Source organism: Perna viridis, chromosome 4 (genome assembly GCF_037379345.1).
Source record: "Perna viridis isolate PV_CMFRI_1.1 ecotype Kerala chromosome 4, ASM3737934v1, whole genome shotgun sequence".
In the NCBI taxonomy this organism is placed as follows: Eukaryota; Metazoa; Mollusca; class Bivalvia; order Mytilida; family Mytilidae; genus Perna; species Perna viridis.
The window spans coordinates 50,193,192-50,219,469 of NC_142448.1; the positions used below are offsets into that span (position 1 = coordinate 50,193,192).

The 26,278-nt window shown below is 33.5% G+C and overlaps 2 protein-coding genes across 2 annotated transcripts; one reads left to right on the forward strand and one right to left on the reverse strand.

Annotated features, from left to right (window-relative positions):
• Positions 1-6,502: 6,502 nt before the first annotated feature.
• On the reverse strand, positions 6,503-14,449 carry LOC148620422 (transcription elongation factor, mitochondrial-like). The gene is made up of 4 exons (XM_088581301.1): positions 14,353-14,449; positions 11,897-12,379; positions 11,159-11,308; positions 6,503-10,775 (listed from the first exon to the last, which is right to left on the reverse strand). The coding sequence occupies exons 1-4, from the start codon at positions 14,422-14,424 to the stop codon at positions 10,356-10,358; spliced, it is 1,125 nt and encodes a 374-aa protein (XP_088437427.1). The 5' UTR covers positions 14,425-14,449; the 3' UTR covers positions 6,503-10,355.
• Positions 14,450-15,304: 855 nt separating this feature from the next.
• Positions 15,305-18,499, forward strand: LOC148620423 (uncharacterized). The gene is made up of 6 exons (XM_088581302.1): positions 15,305-15,690; positions 15,987-16,085; positions 16,445-16,609; positions 16,778-16,867; positions 17,516-17,956; positions 18,243-18,499. Exons 1-6 carry the CDS (start codon positions 15,379-15,381, stop codon positions 18,456-18,458), a joined length of 1,323 nt encoding a protein of 440 aa, XP_088437428.1. The 5' UTR covers positions 15,305-15,378; the 3' UTR covers positions 18,459-18,499.
• The last annotated feature ends 7,779 nt before the right edge of the window (positions 18,500-26,278 follow it).

Genomic DNA, 26,278 nt, shown 5'->3' on the forward strand with positions numbered 1-26,278 from the left:
ATAGACCCTTCACTTCCGGTGACCAGTACTGCACTGCAAGTCTGCTAACCCCACATGCCATTCTGAGGATTGTGAGCTGACATATGTAGAATCGTGCTGATATATAGTCCTCTGCAGGTTAAAGTTAAGGTAAAGTCCAGAGAAGCCATTGAATATTGTGAAATTAGCATAGAAACCTATGGGAAGTGGAATTAGTGGTTTTTAGCCTTAAGCTTAAGCCATGGCAAAATGAAAAGTTTCTTGAAATAGCTTTAAACTACTTGAAGATCTTGTTAACTTTGCCATGAGAGGAATACACTACAAAAATCCTTCAAAATATGCATTTTTTTAAGTTATAGGTCCAAATTATGGAAAATTGGTCTTTTTGGCTGATTTTCATGTCCTATCTTGTAAAAAGTGTAGAAAATTTAGTAAAAATATCAAATATTAAACTTTGAGGGCTATATTTACCTAAATATGGTGGTAATAAGCACTTGAAATCAAGTTTTGTGTAGATTTGAGCAAAAATTAGGTTAGAAATGAGGAAAAACTCACTTTCATTACTGCGGTTAAGGCCATATCAGCATTCCCCTATGGCAACATGGAAAATCCATTATTGAGTACTTTTTTTGCTTTAGGTGCCCTTTACTGGTCATGTTTTAATGTGAAAACACTGTATTTACAAATTTAAAGCCAAATATATCACCTTTTGTGAAAATTTAAAGATTTAGGATTTTTGACATGTGATCAAGAAAAAGGGGGAGGCATGTCAGAAATGAATTTTTAAAAATAGACCAATTTCTCAGAAAATGATTACTTTTTAAACTATTTCTTCATTAATATTGTTAAAAAACGAGTTGTGATTGATATTTTTTATTTGAAAAGTCAGAAAAAGTTTTTTGCAAATATCTAATGCATTTAAGTATGGTAGAATATTGTCACTTTTTTGCTCGCACAACTTGGTTACCCTATATTTAAAAATCAAATATTTAAGAAAGTGCTGGTCACATTTCACTGAAACTTTGCAAATGCATTCAGTATGTGTGTAGGAAGATACCTGTATAGTTATTTATTTTTTCTAAGACAAAAAGTGACCCTTTATTAAGCTTAAGCCATGGCAAAATGAAAAGTTTCTTGAAATAGCTTTAAACTACTTGAAGATCTTGTTAACTTTGCCATGAGAGGAATACACTACAAAAATCCTTCAAAATATGCATTTTTTTAAGTTATAGGTCCAAATTATGGAAAATTGGTCTTTTTGGCTGATTTTCATGTCCTATCTTGTAAAAAGTGTAGAAAATTTAGTAAAAATATCAAATATTAAACTTTGAGGGCTATATTTACCTAAATATGGTGGTAATAAGCACTTGAAATCAAGTTTTGTGTAGATTTGAGCAAAAATTAGGTTAGAAATGAGGAAAAAATCACTTTCATTACTGCGGTTAAGGCCATATCAGCATTCCCCTATGGCAACATGGAAAATCCATTGTTGAGTACTTTTTTTGCTTTAGGTGCCCTTTACTGGTCATGTTTTAATGTGAAAACACTGCATTTACAAATTTAAAACCAAATATATCACCTTTTGTGAAAATTTAAAGATTTAGGATTTTTGACATGTGATCAAGAAAAAGGGGGAGGCATGTCAGAAATAAATTTTTAAAAATAGACCAATTTCTCAGAAAATGATTACTTTTAAAACTATTTCTTCATTAATATTGTTAAAAAACAAGTTGTGATTGATATTTTTTATTTGAAAAGTCAGAAAAAGTTTTTTGCAAATATTTAATGCATTTAAGTATGGTAGAATATTGTCACTTTTTTGCTCGCACAACTTGGTTACCCTATATTTAAAAATCAAATATTTAAGAAAGTGCTTGTCACATTTCACTGAAACTTTGCAAATGCATTCAGTATGTGTGTAGGAAGATACCTGTATAGTTATTTATTTTTTCTAAGACAAAAAGTGACCCTTTAGGTTACAGACCACCAATTCAACCAATGAGCATTTGGAACGTACGCAAAAATAGTCCTACGCAGAAATTACCCCTGTTCCTCATAGTGCTGTGAAAAAAGTTCTCATCTTATTTAAACAATTTAAACAGTTTCTGAAAGGGAAAACATTTCTGTACATTTTATAGGTGCATTTTGCTTCTTGTGATGTGAAGCCTAATCTCCGTAATGATTTTTAAATATACCCCTGTCTTGTGAAAACACTGGGATTTCCCATGCTATTTATAGACCCTTCACTTCCGGTGACCAGTACTGCACTGCAAGTCTGCTAACCCCACATGCCATTCTGAGGATTGTGAGCTGACATATGTAGAATCGTGCTGATATATAGTCCTCTGCAGGTTAAAGTTAAGGTAAAGTCCAGAGAAGCCATTGAATATTGTGAAATTAGCATAGAAACCTATGGGAAGTGGAATTAGTGGTTTTTAGCCTTAAGCTTAAGCCATGGCAAAATGAAAAGTTTCTTGAAATAGCTTTAAACTACTTGAAGATCTTGTTAACTTTGCCATGAGAGGAATACACTACAAAAATCCTTCAAAATATGCATTTTTTTAAGTTATAGGTCCAAATTATGGAAAATTGGTCTTTTTGGCTGATTTTCATGTCCTATCTTGTAAAAAGTGTAGAAAATTTAGTAAAAATATCAAATATTAAACTTTGAGGGCTATATTTACCTAAATATGGTGGTAATAAGCACTTGAAATCAAGTTTTGTGTAGATTTGAGCAAAAATTAGGTTAGAAATGAGGAAAAACTCACTTTCATTACTGCGGTTAAGGCCATATCAGCATTCCCCTATGGCAACATGGAAAATCCATTGTTGAGTACTTTTTTTGCTTTAGGTGCCCTTTACTGGTCATGTTTTAATGTGAAAACACTGTATTTACAAATTTAAAACCAAATATATCACCTTTTGTGAAAATTTAAAGATTTAGGATTTTTGACATGTGATCAAGAAAAAGGGGGAGGCATGTCAGAAATAAATTTTTAAAAATAGACCAATTTCTCAGAAAATGATTACTTTTAAAACTATTTCTTCATTAATATTGTTAAAAAACGAGTTGTGATTGATATTTTTTATTTGAAAAGTCAGAAAAAGTTTTTTGCAAATATCTAATGCATTTAAGTATGGTAGAATATTGTCACTTTTTTGCTCGCACAACTTGGTTACCCTATATTTAAAAATCAAATATTTAAGAAAGTGCTTGTCACATTTCACTGAAACTTTGCAAATGCATTCAGTATGTGTGTAGGAAGATACCTGTATAGTTATTTATTTTTTCTAAGACAAAAAGTGACCCTTTAGGTTACAGACCACCAATTCAACCAATGAGCATTTGGAACGTACGCAAAAATAGTCCTACGCAGAAATTACCCCTGTTCCTCATAGTGCTGTGAAAAAAGTTCTCATCTTATTTAAACAATTTAAACAGTTTCTGAAAGGGAAAACATTTCTGTACATTTTATAGGTGCATTTTGCTTCTTGTGATGTGAAGCCTAATCTCCGTAATGATTTTTAAATATACCCCTGTCTTGTGAAAACACTGGGATTTCCCATGCTATTTATAGACCCTTCACTTCCGGTGACCAGTACTGCACTGCAAGTCTGCTAACCCCACATGCCATTCTGAGGATTGTGAGCTGACATATGTAGAATCGTGCTGATATATAGTCCTCTGCAGGTTAAAGTTAAGATAAAGTCCAGAGAAGCCATTGAATATTGTGAAATTAGCATAGAAACCTATGGGAAGTGGAATTAGTGGTTTTTAGCCTTAAGGTTACAGACCACCAATTCAACCAATGAGCATTTGGAACGTACGCAAAAATAGTCCTACGCAGAAATTACCCCTGTTCCTCATAGTGCTGTGAAAAAAGTTCTCATCTTATTTAAACAATTTAAACAGTTTCTGAAAGGGAAAACATTTCTGTACATTTTATAGGTACATTTTGCTTCTTGTGATGTGAAGCCTAATCTCCGTAATGATTTTTAAATATACCCCTGTCTTGTGAAAACACTGGGATTTCCCATGCTATTTATAGACCCTTCACTTCCGGTGACCAGTACTGCACTGCAAGTCTGCTAACCCCACATGCCATTCTGAGGATTGTGAGCTGACATATGTAGAATCGTGCTGATATATAGTCCTCTGCAGGTTAAAGTTAAGGTAAAGTCCAGAGAAGCCATTGAATATTGTGAAATTAGCATAGAAGCCTATGGGAAGTGGAATTAGTGGTTTTTAGCCTTTATAGACCCTTCACTTCCGGTGACCAGTACTGCACTGCAAGTCTGCTAACCCCACATGCCATTCTGAGGATTGTGAGCTGATATATGTGGAATCATGCTGATATATAGTCCTCTGCAGATTAAAGTTAAGGTAAAGTCCAGAGAAGCCATTGAATATTGTGAAATTAGCATAGAAGCCTATGAGAAGTGGAATTAGTGGTTTCTAGCCTATATCAGAAACGATTTACGGCATTCGTGACCTTAAATTATGAAATTTTAGTATTGCGACATCCGGTTTTGGCATATTCCGGAGGTTTGAGTATGATTTTTTTTATTCAAAAGGTAATGGAAAATTGCTTTGTTAGACTTTTTACTAATTTTAGCTGTTCAGACCATAATGTGAAACATACAAACATATTTTATTCGGAAGTTTTCCGACAGTAGATGTTTTCAAAGACCTTGGACCCTATTTGCACGACTTAAATGAGATTGGGCGACCTACGTTTTATTTACAGGTAAGGGTACTATTGATGGATGTTGAGACATTTTAAAATTTTAGCATGAGTATGGTTGGCTTTGTTAGGAATATAAAATTTTGAATTTCCAAACAAATATCAACATACCGGCAGAGGGGACACTTTTTTACCAATCTGTCTAGCCGAATTCTGTTTCTGTTCTTTGTTTAGCATTCAGATATATTTCGGCTACAATAGGATGTTCAATGATAATTAATTCGAAGATCTTCGTATACTTTTCCGGCTTCAGAATGGTCTTTATATGTATATGTATAAATAATGGTGAGTTTAGTAATTTTTGTGCCTCTTGTTTATTCCATATTCGCATATTTCAGTTGTTAAACGCTAAACAAGCTTGACTTCCATTATGGGTTCAATCGTGCTAGAGGAAAGACCACAGTCTCCATCCAATTCTGTGAAGAGTCCACATATACAAGAAGGAACTGTATCAATTGCAATTTATTTCTCTGTCAACTTTGCTCCGATAGGATTCATTCAAAATCAGAATCTTCTAGAACGCACCTGGTTATCAGCCTAAAAGATTATGGGAGTGAAAACTACGCTGCGTCCCACCGTCAATCTAACCTTGAGCAAATGACATGCACCGTCCATGAAGGTCAAAAATGTATTTCCTATTGCAGTGATTGTGAAATTGCTATTTGTTTCAAACGCTCAAGAGGTACACATTTGGAGCATCGACTTCATGTCATACAGGAAATTTATCTAAACGTTTCGAAAACAACAGACCTTCGTGAGTCTATTGACGACAACTTTCCTTTTTCCCGAGCTGAGAAAATTAATCTGAAGGAATTGCTTGCAAATAATACCAAAAGCCACAATAATGTTATCGTAAAAATTAAGACCCAGGAAAAAGTCATAAAGGATGCGGTAACAAAATATGCTCAAGATTTGATCCAATAAAGTGACTCAATATATAAACCGATATCAGTCGAAATAATTGATTATCTTGTTAAAATTCAGAAAAGTAAAGACGAAATGTTAAAAATTAAAGATGACTTGAATTGTATTCTTTTGTCAACAAAATCTATTGATGTTTTAAATAAGAGCAAAACAATAAGAACAAAGTTGCCTGAAATGATTGTGAGCCATACTAAAGTACCAAAAACCAAGTTTGTGAGTGGCCTAGTAAAAAATTTAAATCTCAGTAAAATCATCGGTGATTTATACCACATTGATTGTCTAAAATTAAATCAAACCTACGAAACTGACTTGGAAAATGTTGCTATCATACAGCATGTTGATGATAAAATCAAACTGATTGGAAACTCATCAAGTAAATAACTACAGAAAGTGGAGATCAAAGATGAAAGGATGAACTTAGTAAAGGAAGAAGACATAAGAGTATCTGATATGTCCTTGACAAATGATGGAGATTATCTGATATCGTCATATGACAATTATTTAAGACTCTATACGAAAGATGGTTCACTCACACCATTCAAAGACTTCTCTCCATTAGCTACATCTAGTGTTCATGTCAATGAACAGAAAGAGATTTTGGTAGGACATGGAGAATCCGAATCAATTCATATCGAACCAGACAGCATAAGAAGAATTGTTGTCTTAAATCAGACAGGGGAGATAGTCCATACATATGAATATGACAAAAAGATGGTTCACTCACACCATTCAAAGACTTCTCTCCATTAGCTACATCTAGTGTTCATGTCAATGAACAGAAAGAGATTTTGGTAGGACATGGAGAATCCGAATCAATTCATATCGAACCAGACAGCATAAGAAGAATTGTTGTCTTAAATCAGACAGGGGAGATAGTCCATACATATGAATATGACAAAAACAATGAGACTATTTACCGCACCATGTAGGATCACAACCAGCAATAACAACATCTATGTTATTGATTTACTGAACGGCAAATGGGAGGGAAGGTTGGTGGCATTAGATTATAGGGGTGAAGTCCAATTGATTTACACTGGTGTTGATAAACAAGTCTGATACTTTTCAGTTTTACCCAAAAAGTTTGGCCATTTCTACAAATGGGTTTATTATGATTGCTGATTTTAAAATGCACAAAATTCATATACTGAATCAGGAAGGAAATTTAGTTTACTGCCATCAGGTCAACAAATTGGGTATTGAGAATCCAGTTAGTCTGGCTGTTGATGTTAAAGGGTTTGTATGGGTTGGTTGTGCTACAAATTCAAAAAGAACCAAACTCGCCAAACTGGATTTACAAAGAATTTAATTTGCAATTTCTTTAAATCCAATAGAATACAAGTTCAGCAAAAATTGCATCATCCATTTAAATGATATCATCAGCATCACCATCAAAGCGTGGCTTTTACAAGCTTTTTCACAAGTTGACTCTGTTACGTGGGATAAATTTATATGATTTTGTCCTTGAAAGGAATGTTGTTTCTATGCACAAAGCGAAGTGGACATTTGTATAGCAATAATCAAAACTCGGATTATTGCATTTTAATCTTTACTGAAGTGTCATTAAACAATGCAAACAATACTTCTTGGAACTTATGTGTAAAATGTGTAAAATGCAATTGTGAACCATACCATTATACATCATTAAATAATTCCTTTACCATGCTTTCAAATAAATAATAAGGTAATATCACGATAAAGTTCATTGTAATCAGGGAAAGAGTAATCAAGGGAATCAGGATTAGAACTGAAATAAAAAAAAAAAGAAGTTATTCCATGTTTAACAAATAGACTAGGGGAAACGACACACAAAAATAAATAGGGCATAAATGGAACATTAAATAATACCACACCATGTTATGGTGAAAAAAAGGGATAGTAAAATGTTCGCAATGGCCTAACTCGAAAATAATATTTTGGATTTTTCTGAAAATTCACTTTGACCTGTATTATAGTATAATCGTGTAAGGTTTTCCATATTGGCTTAGTTACTGGTCCGAGGCTAGCCATATTGGAATGAGGCATAGCCAAAGACCAATAACCCAGCCAATATGGAAAACCTTACGCAATTATACTTTTTTGACTAAAAAGTCCAATACGTCATATTGGCTAGGCCAATGACGTATTGGACGGCTAAATCATGTATTGGTGCATTTTTGTATTTTCTATTGTATTGGCAGTATTTAGGTTATTATGGGAATATGGGAACGTTAGTCAATAATTTATGGTACTAAACAACTGTGCAAAAAATATTAAAAATCACTGATCTGTTTTTAAGGTATCACCAGGTAACAGTCCGGGATGGACAGACAGACACAGAACTTTTCAAAGGGTATTACTTAATACTTTGGTATTTTTTTTTGCAGGGGTATAAAAAGAACATGAAAAATCATTAGTACACACAAATAAACACAAAATTAAATAACACAAATAAGGAACTCAAGACTGCACTAAAAACTGGGAGCATACTTAGACACGGCTTGTTTTCCGTTAACTGGTACGGACCAACTTCCTATGATTCTACTCACAATTCATCAGGTTCATTGTGTGAGAAGAACCACTGAGTACAAATCAATAATATGTAATTTAAATGAACTGAACCGTTTAATGGAAAGCACCTCAGGTAAAACCATAAGGTTACAGTACCTGAACTGATCCGTGCAACAAATATTGCAATCGGTCATTGATCCCCGATCAGTTTCTGATCAGTCATTGAACCAACAAACCAATCAGTTAAACCGGTGAACGTATCATGTGACCACAGAGCGGTCAATATATTTTATGGTTCCCGTTGTCTTCTTTGTCAATTTAACAAATATCTACATAATGCAATAGATTTAAATATCATTTTGTACTTTCATTTTACATTAGTTTTATTTTTAACAGATTATTCGTAATTTTACATAACAAAACTGTGATCAGATCGGTCATCGGTCATCTATCCGTCAGCGATCAATCAGTCAGCTGTCATCGATCCATCAAATCATTACGTGGATCAGTTCAAGGACTGTAGCATCTTCTTTTCTAGAAACCCCTGCCGAGTTGCTCATAAAGTGTCACGTCTTGGGTAGGTGAAAGGGCAAAAGAAAATTATGACATGGTAAACAAATCTGTTCTCGTGGTACAGATGGGTATACCATAACAATCTGCAAGTTCACGGTGACAACCATTAAACATTTGCAGTGATGACTTTAAAAACTATTTAAGGTACATTTCGTACACATATCCTATAGAAAAAATCAGTCAAAACAATTAAAAAGGTGACAATCAAGAAACAAAATATATAAATACAGATTGAAGTAACAATCAGGCAGACCCAAAAGGGTCAGTAATTCATAATTTTTCAGATGTTTTCATTCTAAAATGCATTTTATAAACATAACAAACAATTCCAATTCACTTGAAAAAGATGAAAAAAATACTGTAAATTCAGAAATTATTGTGTGCATTTATTATTGTAATTCTGAAATTTTAGACAAAAACGTTTTTTGTAGTAAAGAGAAAAACTGGTGAATTTTCAAATATAGCAATTATGAAAGTCACATTCTTCATAATAACATAAATTGCATGCTTTTTTGTGCTAGGGATACCCACACTAGTACAGAATGTTATATTGGAAAGAAACCCAAATTGCTTACAATGTATACCTGATCTAAAGCCACACACCAAATTTGAAATCAATCCATCCACCTGTGCTGGGAGCCACGAAAATCAGATGGACTAACAGACAAGGTGATTCCAATATACAACTTCAAAAGGTGTATAACATCCAGAGACACCCATTGAGTAAGGGTATAATTTCTTAATTTACAGTATATAAATTACTTTAACATGCATGTGAACCTCAAACAAATGGGTTAAATCTCTCACTTTTAAAAGATTTTTTCCTGATCTCAAGCTCAGGAGATCAAACTACTATTTTAAAAATATAAATTTGACATAATACAACTTGGGTACATTAGATCATGCATGTATTAAGGTTAATCAATTAGTTTTTAAGGCCATACTCAAATGATGTTACAGTTGATTAAAAATTAAGAAAGATAATAAAGAAAGCTGAATGTTGCTATCTATCCCATTCTCCCTCCCTCCCTGCAACTTTAAAACACAATTATTAGCTATACCAGTACTTTCTGATTTTGCAGAATGTAAAGTAGCTAAAAATGTTCATGATTTGTCATATTCATTCTTTTTTTTCTTTCATATTACTACACACCTGATTCTTATACAAATTTAAATTTCTCCACTCTCCAGAGTGGAGATATTGTGAGTGAAGCCACAGTGTTTCCACTCTCCACAATGGAGATATTGTGAGTGGAGTCACTGTTTTCACTCTCCACAGTGGAGATATTGTGAGTGAAGCCACAGTGTTTCCACTCTCCACAATGGAGATAATTTGAGTGGAGTCACAGTGTTTCCACTCACCAAAGAGAAGATATTTTGAGTAAAGTCATAGTAACTCCACTCTCCACAGTGGTGTCAACATTTCAAAAATTATCTGTGATTAACTTCTCCTGAATTTATATTAAGGTATATTTAATGGTTCTAGCATTTTAAATAACATTTCAGAAAAGGACAGAAAAAAATACTGAAAACTATTGAAATGGGTCAAATTATCCCAGTTATTACTTTGGAGGAGTCACAGTGAAGGACGAGAGACTCCACTGTAAAGTGGAGAAATTAAAATTTTGGTCGACAATACTGTAGTTATTTTTTGTATATAACAGACTTATAAAATGCTAAACCTTGTAGCAATGATCGAGTCAATTTATCCTGCTGTACTGATTTTTCTTTCAAATAATCATCCATGAACTCAGATGGGATCTCCACATCATTAAAGAATTCATTTTTTCCTGTCAGTTTCTTCCTGAAAATATCCATGACAACTGGTTTTCCACTAACTGTTTCTTTCCCAACCCTCAACTTAAACATTCTATCCCTGTAGCTTGATTTCATTGAATGGACCACATTTCTGTCGTATTTACTGTTTAAAGCGTAAGTAAATACAGCCTCAAGAGTTTTCATATTAGCTAGAATAGGGACACTTTTTAATGACTGGAAACGATAATGTTGGTCTTCTCGTAGAAATATATCTGCATCTGGGAGCTCTTCTAAAGCTTGCTGAATCTGAAATGTAGGTTAATTTTGATAGTATAGTTGGGTGTGAGGTAAATTACAAGTACATGTTTTAAATCAATATTAAATAATCAGGGCACACACACACACAATATGCATCCAAAAAACCTGGGGGTAAACTCAGGTGCACTAGAAGGTTAGCACTTCATGTCTCTAGCAAGATACAGTGAAAGAAAAAACATTTATAATAATTGGAGGTCAATGATCTGTTGGAAAGGACACTTTTGTCATTGTGATGACTGTAAAACTATTGTATTCATATAGTGCATTGCAATTTCTAGAGAGGCTAGAATGTTGGTCAAGTTCAAGATCATAAATGTTGTAGGGGCTTAGGAAGCACTAAGAAAGCATTACATGTAAGTATAGTTACTAACTCTTTCATACAATAAAGTGTGGTCTAACTTGGATACAAATGTATCAAACAGGGGAATTGGTCTCCATTGCTCAACTTGTAATTCTCTGTTAATCTTTGCAAATGTCACATGTTCAAAAGACACAACAAATGTAATGATACTCTGTAGTTCCTGAAAACAAAATAAAAATTCACTTAATAAATATACTGTATTTTTTCAGAAAAACAGAACTCATTTACTAAGTATTTTCCATTTACAATTTCATAACATTAATAACTACAAAACATGTAGTACATGAATGTCGTGAATACATTTGATCTCCAAAGATATCAATAATTCATACATGTACAATGTAACTAAATCATTGTCATTATGCATGTCTTAACTTAGACTCATCTTGGTAAGAAAATGTACAACTTATCTGGTTTTTTGATCAATTTTGTATAAATTTATTATTTTGATTAATACTTCATATCAAATTTTAAATAAATATTACAGTTCTTTTGATTCTCCATTAATTGTTTATGAAAATCACAAATGTACTCTGTACTGATACTGATACTCTGTAGCTGTAGCACTGATGGCAAGGAAACTAGTTACTGCTAAATTTACATTTTTGCCCAAAAAATGCCAGAGGTTTGTAACTGCTATAACTAAAACTCATATTTTGGATGTTTTAATGCATATGAAGAAGGAATTAAGATTTTGTTTTTGTTTTTTTATCTGTCGGCAAAATGGCAATTTCTTTTTTTGCCTTACCTCCCTTTGTTCTGAAGTGAGATGAGGTGAAACAAAAGCCCTTGGCTGTTTTTCAGTGCTATCTGGTGGTGGTTCACTAACACTAACATCCTCGTCCTTATCCTCATGTGATAACAAAGTTCTACAAATATCATTAACACCTGCAAGTCCTACCCCAGGAACTTTCAACAAATCACCTAAGTCATTGAAACCTCCAATATCTTCCCTAAAATTGATGATTTTCTTTGCCTTTAAACTTCCACTTCGTTTTGTTCCTGATAATGTGTGTAAAGAGGCATTATTGAAGGCATCTATCAAAAATATTTGCTGGCTCTCGTCATAAACTGATTTAAACTTTCTTATGGTTGATTCTGACACTGATTTAGTGGAGATTGGACTGGAAACATCCTTACTTTTATCAGGTTCTTCATATATGGGTCTGTCACCTTCATCATCTGATAAATCATGGTATGACTTAGCTCCATTTACCAAGGACAGTTTATTCTAAAAAAAAAAACCAACAGTAATGAAATAGATTCTTACCTATAATGAGGTCCAGCAACTAATTGTACTTGCACAGCTACACAGAAACCTCAATACAAGCTGTAATGTAAGTTCCAGTAATGATTTACACCTGGACATTTTTAAATGCACTAATAATTTTTTGTGTCTAAAAATGGTTCATTATTCATAAGATATCAATTCAATATTACAAGACTTGAAATCAACTCAATTAGCAATGTTTACACTTTAGCTAAACTATTTATCTTAAAATTGATAATTAAATTTCTATGAAAATAAATGTACATGTACATTATCCAATTAACATCTACATGTAACTTTTTTTCTGAGTTTTTGAGAATTACATGGGAACCATAGTATTATGAGCCACTGGACCTCTTCATATGAATGTAGCTTAAGCCAGAATCAAAACTAAATTTCACGAACTTTTCTCAGTTTCATGAAGTACTAATTACAGGTACATTTTATGTATATAGCAAGTAACTTAAGAGTAGAACAGGTTACTCCAAATCAAGCTGACTTGTGGACAACTAACAACACTTACTGTTAAAACAACATCCCCTCATAACTGAAAGTGTTTTAAAAGTGGCTTGAAGAGATAAGTCTAAAACAACAAGTTTTCAAAGCCCTTTCATGTTTTAGATATATTTTTGTACAATACTTTTAATGGAAAATGGAAAAGTTCTAAGGAATTACTCTTTACTGCTTCCTTCAATCGACCAGTATTGACCAATATTAACCAGTAAAAAACCAGTATTGATAATTGGTCTTGTCAATACTAGCATCGACTGTTTTTTCACCAACTTTGCTTAAATTGCCATGACTAAATCAAGTTTGCTGATGGGATAACATTGTAATTCTTAGGCAGACTTGAATTGGCTTGTCCAGAGGGACAAGCTCTCACTATCAAATATGCAGCCTGAATAGTAAATTCTAGTAGGGCTGCATAATTGATAGTGGGAGTAACTTCCTATGCGTTTGTCACTGGAATTTCATTAAATGTATGGTGGATTTCATCCCCAGTAGCCTCAGCCAAGATCTAATTTTGTCATGCAAATCATGTTTTACCATATTACTGCAGATGAAATAAAACAGAACCTTATTCCAAATTACATTTTTTTTACTGAAGTAGCAGACATATTTGTAAGACAAAGGATCAATTTAAAAAGTCCTAAATGTAATATTGCAAGTAATAACATCACAACAGAAATCGTGAAAATACAATATATACATGTAGCATTGTGATGTCAAAACTTACAATCAATTTTATACATAAGAATCTGTTTGATTTTGTCTTAATTCTGATGGAAAATTAAGTGTTTGCTACCATTCCTTCCCTAAATCAACCAAACAGGGCTCCTCAGGTAAATTGATGGAAACTTTATAAAACATGAAATATTTGTATAAATGAATATGTGACTGGACAACCTATCTTTTTGTAAGTAGTATGATTTATACAGCCAGTTTACTGACTTGGCTTAAGGATAAATCCTTTAGTCAGTTCGTTTTTTCGTTGTGTGGTTTAAGGTTTGATCCTCAGTGGCTGAGGTGTAATTTAGTAAGTCAAATCATATATGCCCTCCCGTTATAAATATGATAGAAGCAGAAAGGAAAACGAATCTAGAATCGATTTAGGTAAGAAAGATGAGCATGTTACAACTGGAAAGTCATTAGAAGCGTTTGAAGTGTGATATTCAGCTAACCTTAGCATATAGTAGAATTCGCCAATCTTATTTGCAATTTTGGGAACCAAAAGAATTTTTCAATTATCTTAAAAATTGGATTTTTGCCAACCAAAACCAAACACAGGTAAGTGATGACATCCTGAAGAACTCTCTTAGTAATAATAGTATTGAAAGTAAAGCCTAAGGCGAAATTGCGGGGGAGGGAGAATTGCTGGGTGAGGGGAAATTCGAACCAACAGTGAATAATCTAATGAGTTACTAAAAAATTACCTGTTTAACACACACAAGATCACGTTTTGCTGAACAAATACTCAAAAGCCGAAGTAGTGATCCACGAAGCATGGCATTGGAGTGTTATATGTACAGGGGAGTGAGGTAACAAACTAATTGGCTTATTCGTCCCATAACACAGTCGTCCCTCTGAAGTCTTATGCTTTGAACAGTTTTATTTTTCAATTAAATTGCAGTTGTAAAATATAATCCTAAGTTCAAAATTCATATGAATTCCACGTTTATTACTTTTTAGAAACATATTTAGAAATAACTACAAAGATGAGCTATAAAAAGTTTTTTTTTAATATAAATGGAGGAATCCGATCCGGATGCCCTGTTTGTTGAGTAACATCTTTTTTGCATAATTTGGATGAACAATTAATAGCCCGGAACCAACTTTTTCAGGACCTCTTCCAAAATATCTGAATCCGCACAGGTATGTGCATGCATACACATATCATATTATACTGCAGCAAGACGTGTATAATTCAACTGTTGATTTTATTACACGAAGCAGCTAAAAACTATTTAACATAAAAGCCAAAATCAACAACCCCCACCCCACCTCCATAAAAAAAACCAGATAATTTGCACAATGTATAACCTAGACGAGACAAAGTATAAAACAAAGCATAAAAGGAATGACTCATATTCTTAACCTCATTTGAAATTATATCCTAAAGTCTTGCTTTTTCATACTTATAGGAGTTCTAGTAAACCCAGAAATATTTTTTTTTCTAGACAGATCCATCATTTTGGTTCTTTTAAAATCTAAAATATAAAAGCGTATACCTGTATGAATAGTTACAAATTTTGACAAATAATGTTTATCACAGTGGTCGCAATTTTTTCGGTTACATGTAATATGAAATGAGGTTTCACAAAAACACCAAAATCGCGAAAAACGTTAACTTGGCCTTGTTTCGACTTTGAATGTCACCATGGTTGAGCAATTCTGTAGTTCTGTTTTAAAATCGAGGTACCACATTGTGCACCCAATGCACTAAAAATGTTAATCAAAAAATGGATCCATCCGAACAATCGTTACTATTGACGTCGCTTGACGACGTCTCCATTTCTGAACAGTTTCGAGGAAGAGAGGCTGTGTTCAGAATGTCGGATAGCGATAGCGTATCTTCTGAGAGATCCTACATCGTCGTTCGAGGAAAAATCAGAACAAATGAAGAGGTTCTACAGGATCTTTATGCCGATGTGGATATTTCAGATGGAGAATACGATTCCGATTGCAGCGTAGGAGTTGATATAGACACGGACGATGAATTTGGTTACAGTAGCCAATCCAATACAAATAGTCCTGACCAAAAAAGTCTTTTGGTGGGTTTTTATTTAGTAAAGCATGTTTTGTGTCTCAGTTCAGTCGTTCAATAAAATTGTTTCCATAAAATGTATGTCTGAATTATAATACAAATGAATTTGTGACTACTATCGATACATTAAAAAGCAAGTATTTTTTTCGTACTTTGAAGCAAATCGGCGAGTGTTTCTAGAAGGCAGAGGACTAGAATCTTGTTTCTTCTTGATTACTCTATACTATGTTACAAAATTAACTTTTTACTACTCCATACAAATCATGGTCATATCTTAAAAGTTATACTTTTTTATATTTATAGATTGCTGGGACGAGGATGGCACTCAGTAGAATGGACAGCAACACTGACATGAGCAAAATGGAAGTGAACAAGATCTTTACATCGCCGATAAATAAACAGGCTGGTATTTCAATAGCATATGAGCCATATAAAAACTTTAAAATATTTAAGTCTGGGAATATTCTTAACTCACTTAGTAACTCCAATCAAATTCTTCATACTTAATGATGTCACAAATACAGATACATAGTTTAGAGTATTGGGTGATTGGAGCGTTCTTTCTCTAGGTTTATAATTATAGTATTTACGCCGCGGAACAAGAACTCGTGGCATTAAGAATCTTTATAACCAATACAAACATCAAGGTAAAATATTGTGTATTTGAATGCTTGTACGAAGGATGCTACTTTGGATGTGGGTCAGCGTGATCATAGTCTACATTTGATTTTATTTCCATTCACTAAAATTGTCATTCACAGAATGTCGGTTCACCCAATGAGTCAGCAGGACCAACAGCCAATCCTAGCTCTGATGAAAGTTTGGACAGTGTGGAAGAAATGATCCGAGAAGAAATACGCCTGATGGAAGAAGAAACTGCGAAGAAAAGAAACGAATTGAAGGAAATGTTGAAACTAACTGACCAGGTACATCCAAAAAAATATTTTCCTGTTTGATTAAACTTCAATCAACATTCAATATAACGATATTTGCATGTATTTTAACATTCTTTTTATCGTATAAGAAAACTCGTATGTTGCTCGCTTCTTATATGTGGAAATGAGTGTAAATAACTATGCATAATCTGTTTTCAGCCAAACAATAATGGTAGGAAATCAAGAACAACAAGAGTGGTGGTACAACCAACAGAGAGGACATGCATCGGGACGAAATCGGATCCACAGGTAATTTTTTTAGGCATGGATAAGGCATTAAAAGAAGCCCCACATATGACCAACGTCATAGGAACGGACAGCTAGATTTGCAACGTCATAGAATGGTTTTCACCATATTTCAGCACCGTCACAGATGATGGTTTTTTTTTTTTTTAAAGTTAACGACTGCTCGGACGAAATTATGCGTAGGTTGCAAACTCTAAAACACTCCTGTTAGTGTTTATGACAGTTTTACATGTGTCTGTCAGTCTGAAATCCTTATATATAGCTCTGACATAAATGTTCATGCAGTCCCTAGCCGAACAATGAAAAAATAAAAATGTGTGTATTATTTCTAGCAAATAATAGAATGATTCAATAATCTAAAGAATCTGCATATAAGTAATAAATTGATTGATTGATTAATTGGAGTTTAACGCCCAAGCAGCAATATTTCAGCTATATCCGGGCGGAAACTAATAAAAGACTGAATAATAACTCAAATGAATAGTTACTGTACTATAAAACAAAATGAAACAATACACGTTAAACTGAAATAAGCGTGTAAAAACTGCATGCTAAAGTTCGCAATTTTTAAACTAATAATCTGGACTTTAGATTAACCATTTTTAAAACTTTTGAACACTTACGTTAACTACGGTCTACCTAACTTTTTAGGTGCCTATACTTAACAACATTCGCGACCAAAATTTAGCAACGTCATCAAAGTCCTACAATATGGCAAAGACTTCAGCCCATGCAATCAAACCAACACGGGTTATAAAACCAGTATTCAGTGGGAACATGGTACAGCCTACATACCATCCACAGAGGACCCATACCCCAGCATTCAATAAGAGCTATAAAGGAAAGCACCTGGACAATGCCAGGAAAATTGACGAAACAATTCGTCAAGCTAACTGTGATGACTCACTTCCTGGCAAAAGTACCACCATCTTCCATCAGGCTGATTTAGCAGCACATGACCATAGGCCAATGCCGGAAGTAGGATTAGACTCACACAGTGCAGCACCGTCGGTAAACGGAACACCAGTGGAGGGCGTTCTTACTGGAAATAAACATGTCAGATTCAGAATTGATCGACCTTTTGAACAGCCGGTAGGTACAAATTATTGTGTTAGATTAATTATGGTTTACTTCGGAAATATTTCCAAAATCTTCTTCTGGATCCGCAAATCTGATGATGCTAATTTCTTGTCATCATACTCCTTGGAGTATCTAATGCATTTTTACGATCCTTAAATTTGAAAACGTGGACTCCCAAAAATTCCAAATTTCAATGTGTCGAAGAAGGGTATACTTCGTTTTGATTTGATAGCCAGTTCATAACCAGGAAAGTGGTTATTATGTTACATTTATTCTGTGTTTATATTTATTCTTACAGTCAAATCTCCCAAATAGACCTACAGATCCGAGAGAGAGGCGTGGTTCACAGAGCCTCGAAAACCAAGCGTCAGCACAAAATACTACAGAACAAGAAATAAACAAACGTGGTGTGTTTAAATCCATTCGGAAACAGCTCTCACGATTTGGACGATTTATTCGCCGTAAACTAAAAAGAAATACCACTGTATCACCAAATAATTCAAGCTCGATATAATTCAACTGAAAATTTATAGAATAAAGTTTTATAGCATAGAATGGTGTATTGATTTCAGGGAATCTATATGTTTGCCTTCCACTACAAACAGACAACAACAACAAAAAAGCAACAACAAAAAAAAAAAAAAAAAAAAAAAAAAAAAAAACACAATAAAGAAACGTACACTACAAATAGAAATTGAACTAAAACAAGAATAAGAAACACATGTACAATATATGCATGTAGAAGGCAGACAGACATGATATTGAACTACAATGTACTCCTAAAATTTTTAGATGATTTCATACAAATATGTATTTACGTAGATAATGACACAATCGTGAATTAATAGGTATAGTACTTTGTGCACACCGATTATATTCTTTTACCGTGTGTAACCACACAATGGGTAGAGTCAGACCGCCACATTTGGAACCACTTCAGTTATGATGGACCAAGAACAACAAATCACTTGGAAGGATGGCACTCAAAGATAAAGAAACATACAAACTGCTCATCCAAACATCTACTCGTTCACATCAAACAGATTCAAGCTGTCAATGAAGTAGACATCATTCAGATTGCCGCCGGAGGACTACCAGCACGAAAACGCAGAAAGTACCGCAATATAGGCACCAGACTGCAACAACTCAAACAAAGACTTCACAACAATGAGATGACAGTAGAATCTAGTGCAGTATGCTGACGCCGCCTCTCATCTGATACATCTTGGTTAGGTGATAATGAACATTTTGTGTGACAATGAACATTTTATGAAAACAATGTGATGTATTAGTGCTTATAAATGATATTTGTAGTGCAAATGTAAACATTTGTTATTTTCATTGTTATATTTATGTACGAAATAAAATATTGAGATATATTTTGTGTAATTTTTTGCAACCTACATGTTTACAAAGAAAAAAATAGTATTATAATGGTAACTCCATACAAAACGTAAACCAAAATGCAAAATATATAAATGAAAGTTTTTGACTTTTATTTATATATTTTACAGACTTTACCTTTTGAATGTGGCTACCTTTTCACACAATTTAAAACAGACTATAGATAGCTCCCTTTGATCTTTTGTTGTGATAAACAAGCAATTAACAGGTAATTAATAACTACACACCTTCCACTTGTCCTACAAATTTTCACCTATATTTTACCTGTAATTAACAAATGCAGGACAAGTGGGATGACACCCATTTAATATAATGTACAAACATAATGAAATTCCAGCTAATTATAAAGAAAGGTGTAGCATTACAGCACAGTGCACTCGACAAAAAACAACAGTTGAGCACGGTGCACTCGACAAAATTCAAATGAGAACCAGCCGCCGGAGATCGAACCCGGGACCATTTTTGCTGCAACCGATTCTGGCCTAAATGAGAAGGGAATAAAGTAGAAATGGGCAGAGAATAGTAGGATAATTAATTGAAATTTATTATATATATTTTCTCCATATTTTATCGATATTTTCAACATGAATAATAATTTTGTAATTGTCAGATTGATATAAAAATTGCGACGTTTTGACGGGAAAAAGTCCGAGAGTGAAATTGCTGAATTTATTTCACAGTGTGAATTATCGAAGTTTATTATACTGGGAACATTCGATAAAACACTGCTATCTATATAATAATATGTCAAGAACTACCAGATTATGAGAAAAACCGCGAATGGCATTATATGGACCTTCACTGAACAATGAAAAATCTTCTACCAAGAGTCAACATTCCACTGGCCCCTGAAACAACATTACATGTTCAGCAAAATAGGTACCATACTATTCCCTAAGGAGTTTGAATTCACACAAGATTAATAAAAACTAGATTTGGAACAGGCGACAAAAAATGCTACAGTGCCCAAGTCGAAGCGAGTTGTAGAAGGAAATAGGTCGGGCTTTCCAAAAGGAACCACGTGTAATACAGTTAAACCTCAGTGGTAAACTTAGATATACACGTTCAATTCTCGAAAATTTGTTGAGAGCACCATATGTTAATGCCTGTAGTCCTAGTTTTATCCAAGTTAATTATAATTCTGCGGATTTTCAAAACCCAGTGATCACTAAATTCTGATTTATGTTTAAAAACAATTATGACGATTGTTCGGGTCCTAGAAACCATATAGGAAGCACCAAGAGTCTTTCAAATGGAAAAAACATTATCGGAGGCCCCCGGTCACGATGACATCAAATGATAAAGAATTTGTTTCATCAAGTTTCATCAATTCCATTCAATGGTTCAAATTAGTAGGTTGGAATTTTGTACAGACAGAAAGCATGATAACTATAACCTCTCGCTTTGTGGTGTTATAATATAAACATATCTACAACGCATCTAATTTTGCCGATTTCGGATGTTTGTCCTAGTTGTCTGCTGCGCTTGCATTTTGTTAGAAATGAATGATTTCGCCCTAGTGTCAATTACTGTTTGACGACTTTGATAATTAACTTGTTTTCGTGTAGTTATTGAACTTTCTAGTTTATTTTGACGAAGTGTCATCATTCTGTTACCGAGGATTTTATTAATTTTGTTGTCGGGGCCTTCCAGAGCTTACTTGAAGGCGTGTTTACATTTATTGACGACCTTTTGGTAATCTCTGTAAGTATTTACTATTCTTATAAAAGTTATACGATGGTGCATTTGTTGCGTTTACACCAAATCTGTTCCTTTTTATATAAAAATTTTTACCGTTAGTGACAAGTGGCAGGGGCGTCAGTGAGTTGTAACAGTTAGTTGAAGTAAGTCTGGACTGTTTTATTTGTGGTATTGAGGTTTTCAGTATACACTTTGAACAGTGGAAATCTTTCCGTTGGGAACCAAATTTAGTGGTCTGGCCTATGCACAGAAATAAACACGATCTTTAAAATGAATAACAATATTAATGAAAGTAGCTATTTCCATTAATATCATTAAAAGGTGTGTATCTAATTATTCACTTGAGTCTTTTGACACATAATATTATATGGGTCTATTATTACTCTGAAAACTGGCATTCGTTCAATTTAGTAGGTCATCATCCTTCAGTTTCGAAATTGCAGTTGAAAAATTGGATCGTTTTCTTTGATTTGGAATATTTCAAATGGTTCAGGTTTTTCTGCATTTATAAACGTATAAACGGACCTTTAAAAAGGAAATTGATACTTATGATTTTTAAGTGTAACTTAAACGCCTATTTTAATGATTTATTTTGTTCAGTTGGGATCTATTTTCCCTTTATGACTTCAGTAATTTTTTTTTCGAAACAAGTTGTGAGAAATCATAAATTTGAGATGTATACATTAAGAATAAATGAAGTTTTTATCCTACTTTGTTTTTTAAACCACTTTGAAAGAAGAGAAGTGAAAAATATCGTAAGTATAAACTATTTATTGGTGAAATGCAAGTATTGATTTGTAATATTGACGGAATATTAGGAAAAGGTGAATCTATGAAACTCATGGAATGCACCACCGTATACCGTAAAGAAAATGCCCAAATTCGTTTAATTAATACATTTATATTTTCAGTGTCACCAAAGATTTATATCGTAAAGCAGTAGTTCAGTTCTACATTTAACAGACGATACATGATGAGAAAAAAAACTCTTAAATTTAAAGCTAAATTTTGTCAAACTGTGACTATTTTACTCACACCTTTTCCTACAGGTTATACCAAATGGCACATGGTTACACCATTTCATTGTCGTAAAATGTCAAAGGTAATGACCAGTTACTGCTCCCTACATAGCCAAATGATCCACATATGATAATCATATGGTGCTCGATTCATATAACAAACATATAATTTTATCAAAAGCTTGTTTGACCCACCATTTCTATCGGAAATCAGCACCATTGCGGTGGTTTCCAACTTTCCTGTTTTTACTCTGATATTGCCATTTGTAATACGGACTTTCTTTTTCACTATTGCTTAGAGTTTATCAGTTCGGTAATTGTGTTTTTACCCTTCATGATAATCTACATATGATAGCCATACAATTTTTGTTTGTTAATTATTTATGATAATCATATGTTTGTGAAATTTTTATATAATAAAAATGGAATTACTTATGTAAACTGATTATCATATCAGGCTCCATCCTCCCTAGTCAAGGTTTTAAGGTTTTGAGTCCACCTTCGCTTCGCTTCGACTTCCAGACTGCTACCCATAACTCCGCACAGAGGGCTTTAACCAACGTGTCACTTAAGAGCTGCTTCTTCCATTATACTCAGTGTATTTTGGCGCCGAACACAGAAACTTTGACTCGCAACAACCTACGAAGAGAACGACGACCTACGACCTTTGGTGAGACGAGCAACCGCACATCTACTCATCCCAACAGACCTGGTAGAGGATGTTTGGTTAGGCGCATTTGAAGACGCAGAAGGCATCGGCATCGACACAACAGCTTTCGCCGACTATGTAACCGAAGACTGGATAGAGGGACAAGACAGGAACCAATAGGACCAATTCTCAACCGAAGGACGACGCACCAACAACCACTTTGGAAGGATGGCACAGCAAGCTGAAGAAATCATTAGACACGTCCATCTGAACATTTACAAATTAATAGAACTGCTCCAAAAAACAAGGTCATGCAATCCAGGCATCCTATTGTATACGTATGGAACTTCGGTAGTGATAAATTGTTTGAAATTGACTTTGTGCTATGCTTTCAATGTATCTCTGAAAGTGCTTCATGTTTTGTTAATTTTGCGTTGTTTTTATCATATGTTACATGTGTATAGCCAAGAAAAAAAAACGGACAGCCGGACTCCGATGGACGTTTTTAGTGAAAACAGATTTTTTTTTAACTTTAAGTGCTGGACTTTTTTTATTTTATCGTTTTAAGATTTTCTTCATATTCGAGATTCAATATTTTATTTATTTATCACCACTTGTATAACATAAAAAATACCATAGTTTATACAACATACGTATGCTTGAAAGTTAACAATAAAAGACATAAAAGTATGAAAAGCAGTATAAAAGTGTCATTCTATTGAGAATTATGAGAGACTATCAAGATATATTCATATATGTACACATGCAAAATAAAATACAAGAAGAAATATACAGCACATTTATAAAAAGTTATCTATTTATATAAAAAAAACTAATCCTCCTACATAAAGTACTATAGCAGCTAATTGGCACAATTCTTCACAGTTAAAAATATAAATAAATTTATCGTTATCAGACAATGCATAAAACAATTCATTGTATTTACACGCATCCTCCAATAAGAAATCACGAAGATCTGCATATAATGGACATAAAGTTAAAACATGTTTTTCATCTTCGAAAATATTTATCAACATGTGCATAAATGATTTATTAATATCAATAAATAGATGAATTATTAACATGTTGATAATTATTTATTAACGTGTTGATAAATCATCTATTAATATCAATAAACAGAACGAATTATTAACATGTTATTAAATCTTGTTCCGGAAGACTTGCATGCCGAGTAATATCCAATGTTATGGTCATTTGGGTACTTGCCGATTTCGGCACACTATATTTTGTTACCAAACGGGTCTATGTGTGTATTCTTCTACATTATTCAGTGTGAAATCTATGAACAATTATACCCCCACCACACACACATGTACATAATATATTTATTTATATTTGTTATATTTTTTTCTTAAATAAAAAAATTTCAATGCCACGTAAAAAATCTATAACGGTACATGTTAATTGGTCTATTACGGGTAGGCTCATAATGCTTGAAATCGGCTGCTTACTGGCAGAACAATCAGACTAAGCTTGCTATCAAGATACAAAAGCATATCATTATGGCATATCTAATTACAGACACAACATCCGGTCTATAAATACATTATCAGGAAGCTGTCCATGTGTGAGTCACTGTAAATTACAGATTCGGACTTGTGAAACGTATTAACTTTATCAACACCCCCTTTTCTTTGAAAGAACAAAATGTGTGTGTTTTTTTTTTCATTAAACTTAAAATAAACGATCAGATTAATTTTTAGCCACAAAGTAAATATGTAAAAAAAAATTTGTCCGCTAGTCAGTAAAAATATAGAACAGGTTTTGTTTAATAGAGGAGTATGCCCCTGACTTCCAAATGTACACATGTATTTTCACCAGATGTGAATAAAGTTGTATATAGTGAACTGGGACTTTGCAATTATTGCATCTCATACCGTCAACCGTCAATTATAGACCATATGCATAAAGACTGTGTAACCCGCCAATTTAAAGGGTTATACATGTACACAACTGTATGTGTATGCAATAACTGTGATATATTTGTAATTTGTAATACAATAATTATAATATATATTTGTCTTCTTTCAAAAGAAAAAAAAAAGTCAGATATAAAACAAAAAATAATAATATTACTGTGATCAAACAAACAAAAAATCGATAAAGTATTTTACTTAGTTAAAAAAGGTAAAATGCAGGTAAATTTAAACTATCAAACCCTTTTGAGGACCCCCATAATCCCTAATCTTAATTGAAGATGTTTTTGTCTACTAATTAAATGTTGGAGAAACATAAATAAACCGGACTTCGTCCTCTGTAATTGATACATTGTCATGACTTGTCAAAATAAATATCCATTTCTAATCAATGAAATACTGAATTATGCAAAATACAACGTCGGGCGCAAAGTGAAAAAGTATAAATGAACGAACTGTGGAGAGCAGAAATGAAATTTACATTTAACTCATAATTTTCAAATCCATTTTAATTTGAGAACTTCGATTACTATATAGCATTTGACTTTTAACCAGTTTGTCCTATCTTAGAGAGTACATTTTACTGTTACAGTAGTTAAAATCTACTTAACGCCCTCGGGTCGATTCCTTTTAAAAATTACATTTTCTGAACTCATTATATACCTAACTGTAAATGAGTGTCAATGACCGATTCGTAAAACAACTGCCAGCCCCACCCCCATCTCACCCATCAGAATCAAATAGTCGTCCCCTGCAACTTTTTTTCCAAGATCAACATCACAGCTACATGAACTTTGTACTGAATAATATGATTTCTCCTTTTCTCGATAATACTTATACATTTTGTCCTCAAGTGGCTCATAATAAGACAGTTTGTCAATAATAACGATATTTTCTATAGATACGCACAATCGATCGAAACTCGGAGAATCCTGAAGAAACACAATAAAAAATAAAGGTTTGAACACTATGCAACTGTACAATCGTTATAACTAGTTAAACAACACCTATAGGTGTAGAACCACTATTAAAATCCCCATTACTTTCTATAGCACTTTGAAAATCCACAACTTTTTTATTGTTTGATAAAATGAAATGATAGTGGTATCATTGTAAAGAGCAACATTTTCAGAAACTCTGCTAAAAATATCATCTTACCCGCAATGGCTTCTAAGAGATAACGCAAAGTAAAAGTAGAATGGGGCTGAAAAGTCACTCCCTTAACAAAATTATGCCAAATCATGGTGCCCCATAGTATGGTCAATTTTGTATTTTTGTTCTATACATCAAATACGTGTGATCAAGAAATATTCCTTAGACATTAAGCTTTCAGATGATACCGAACATTTTGCCATAGGTCAGTTCTCAACAAAAATACAACTCCTCAAATAGGAACTGTTTTGTTATTACGGACGATTTTCTGAGGCTAGGTTTCTGAGCACTATTTAGTCGCCTTTTACGACAAGCTTAGCGCTGCTGCAGGCTTATTCTTTTGACACCCGGACCTGCACGGGACTTTGTGCTCTAAGTTTGTCGATTTAATCGATCGAAGAACACACATAGGTTAATGTGACTAACATTGAAATTCACGCTCTATTTCATCTTGAACAATCTTGATCAACCG

Coding starts and splice junctions, on each gene's coding strand:
- LOC148620422 (XM_088581301.1), bottom strand. CDS start 14,424: ATGCTTCGTGGATCACTACTTCGGCTTTTGAGTATTTGTTCAGCAAAA. Junction 12,380..14,352: donor ATCTTGTGTGTGTTAAACAG/GTAATTTTTTAG, acceptor TTTTTTTTTTAG/AATAAACTGTCCTTGGTAAA. Junction 11,309..11,896: donor TCACTTCAGAACAAAGGGAG/GTAAGGCAAAAA, acceptor TTTTGTTTTCAG/GAACTACAGAGTATCATTAC.
- LOC148620423 (XM_088581302.1), top strand. CDS start 15,379: ATGGATCCATCCGAACAATCGTTACTATTGACGTCGCTTGACGACGTC. Junction 16,610..16,777: donor TGTTGAAACTAACTGACCAG/GTACATCCAAAA, acceptor ATCTGTTTTCAG/CCAAACAATAATGGTAGGAA. Junction 17,957..18,242: donor ATCGACCTTTTGAACAGCCG/GTAGGTACAAAT, acceptor TTATTCTTACAG/TCAAATCTCCCAAATAGACC.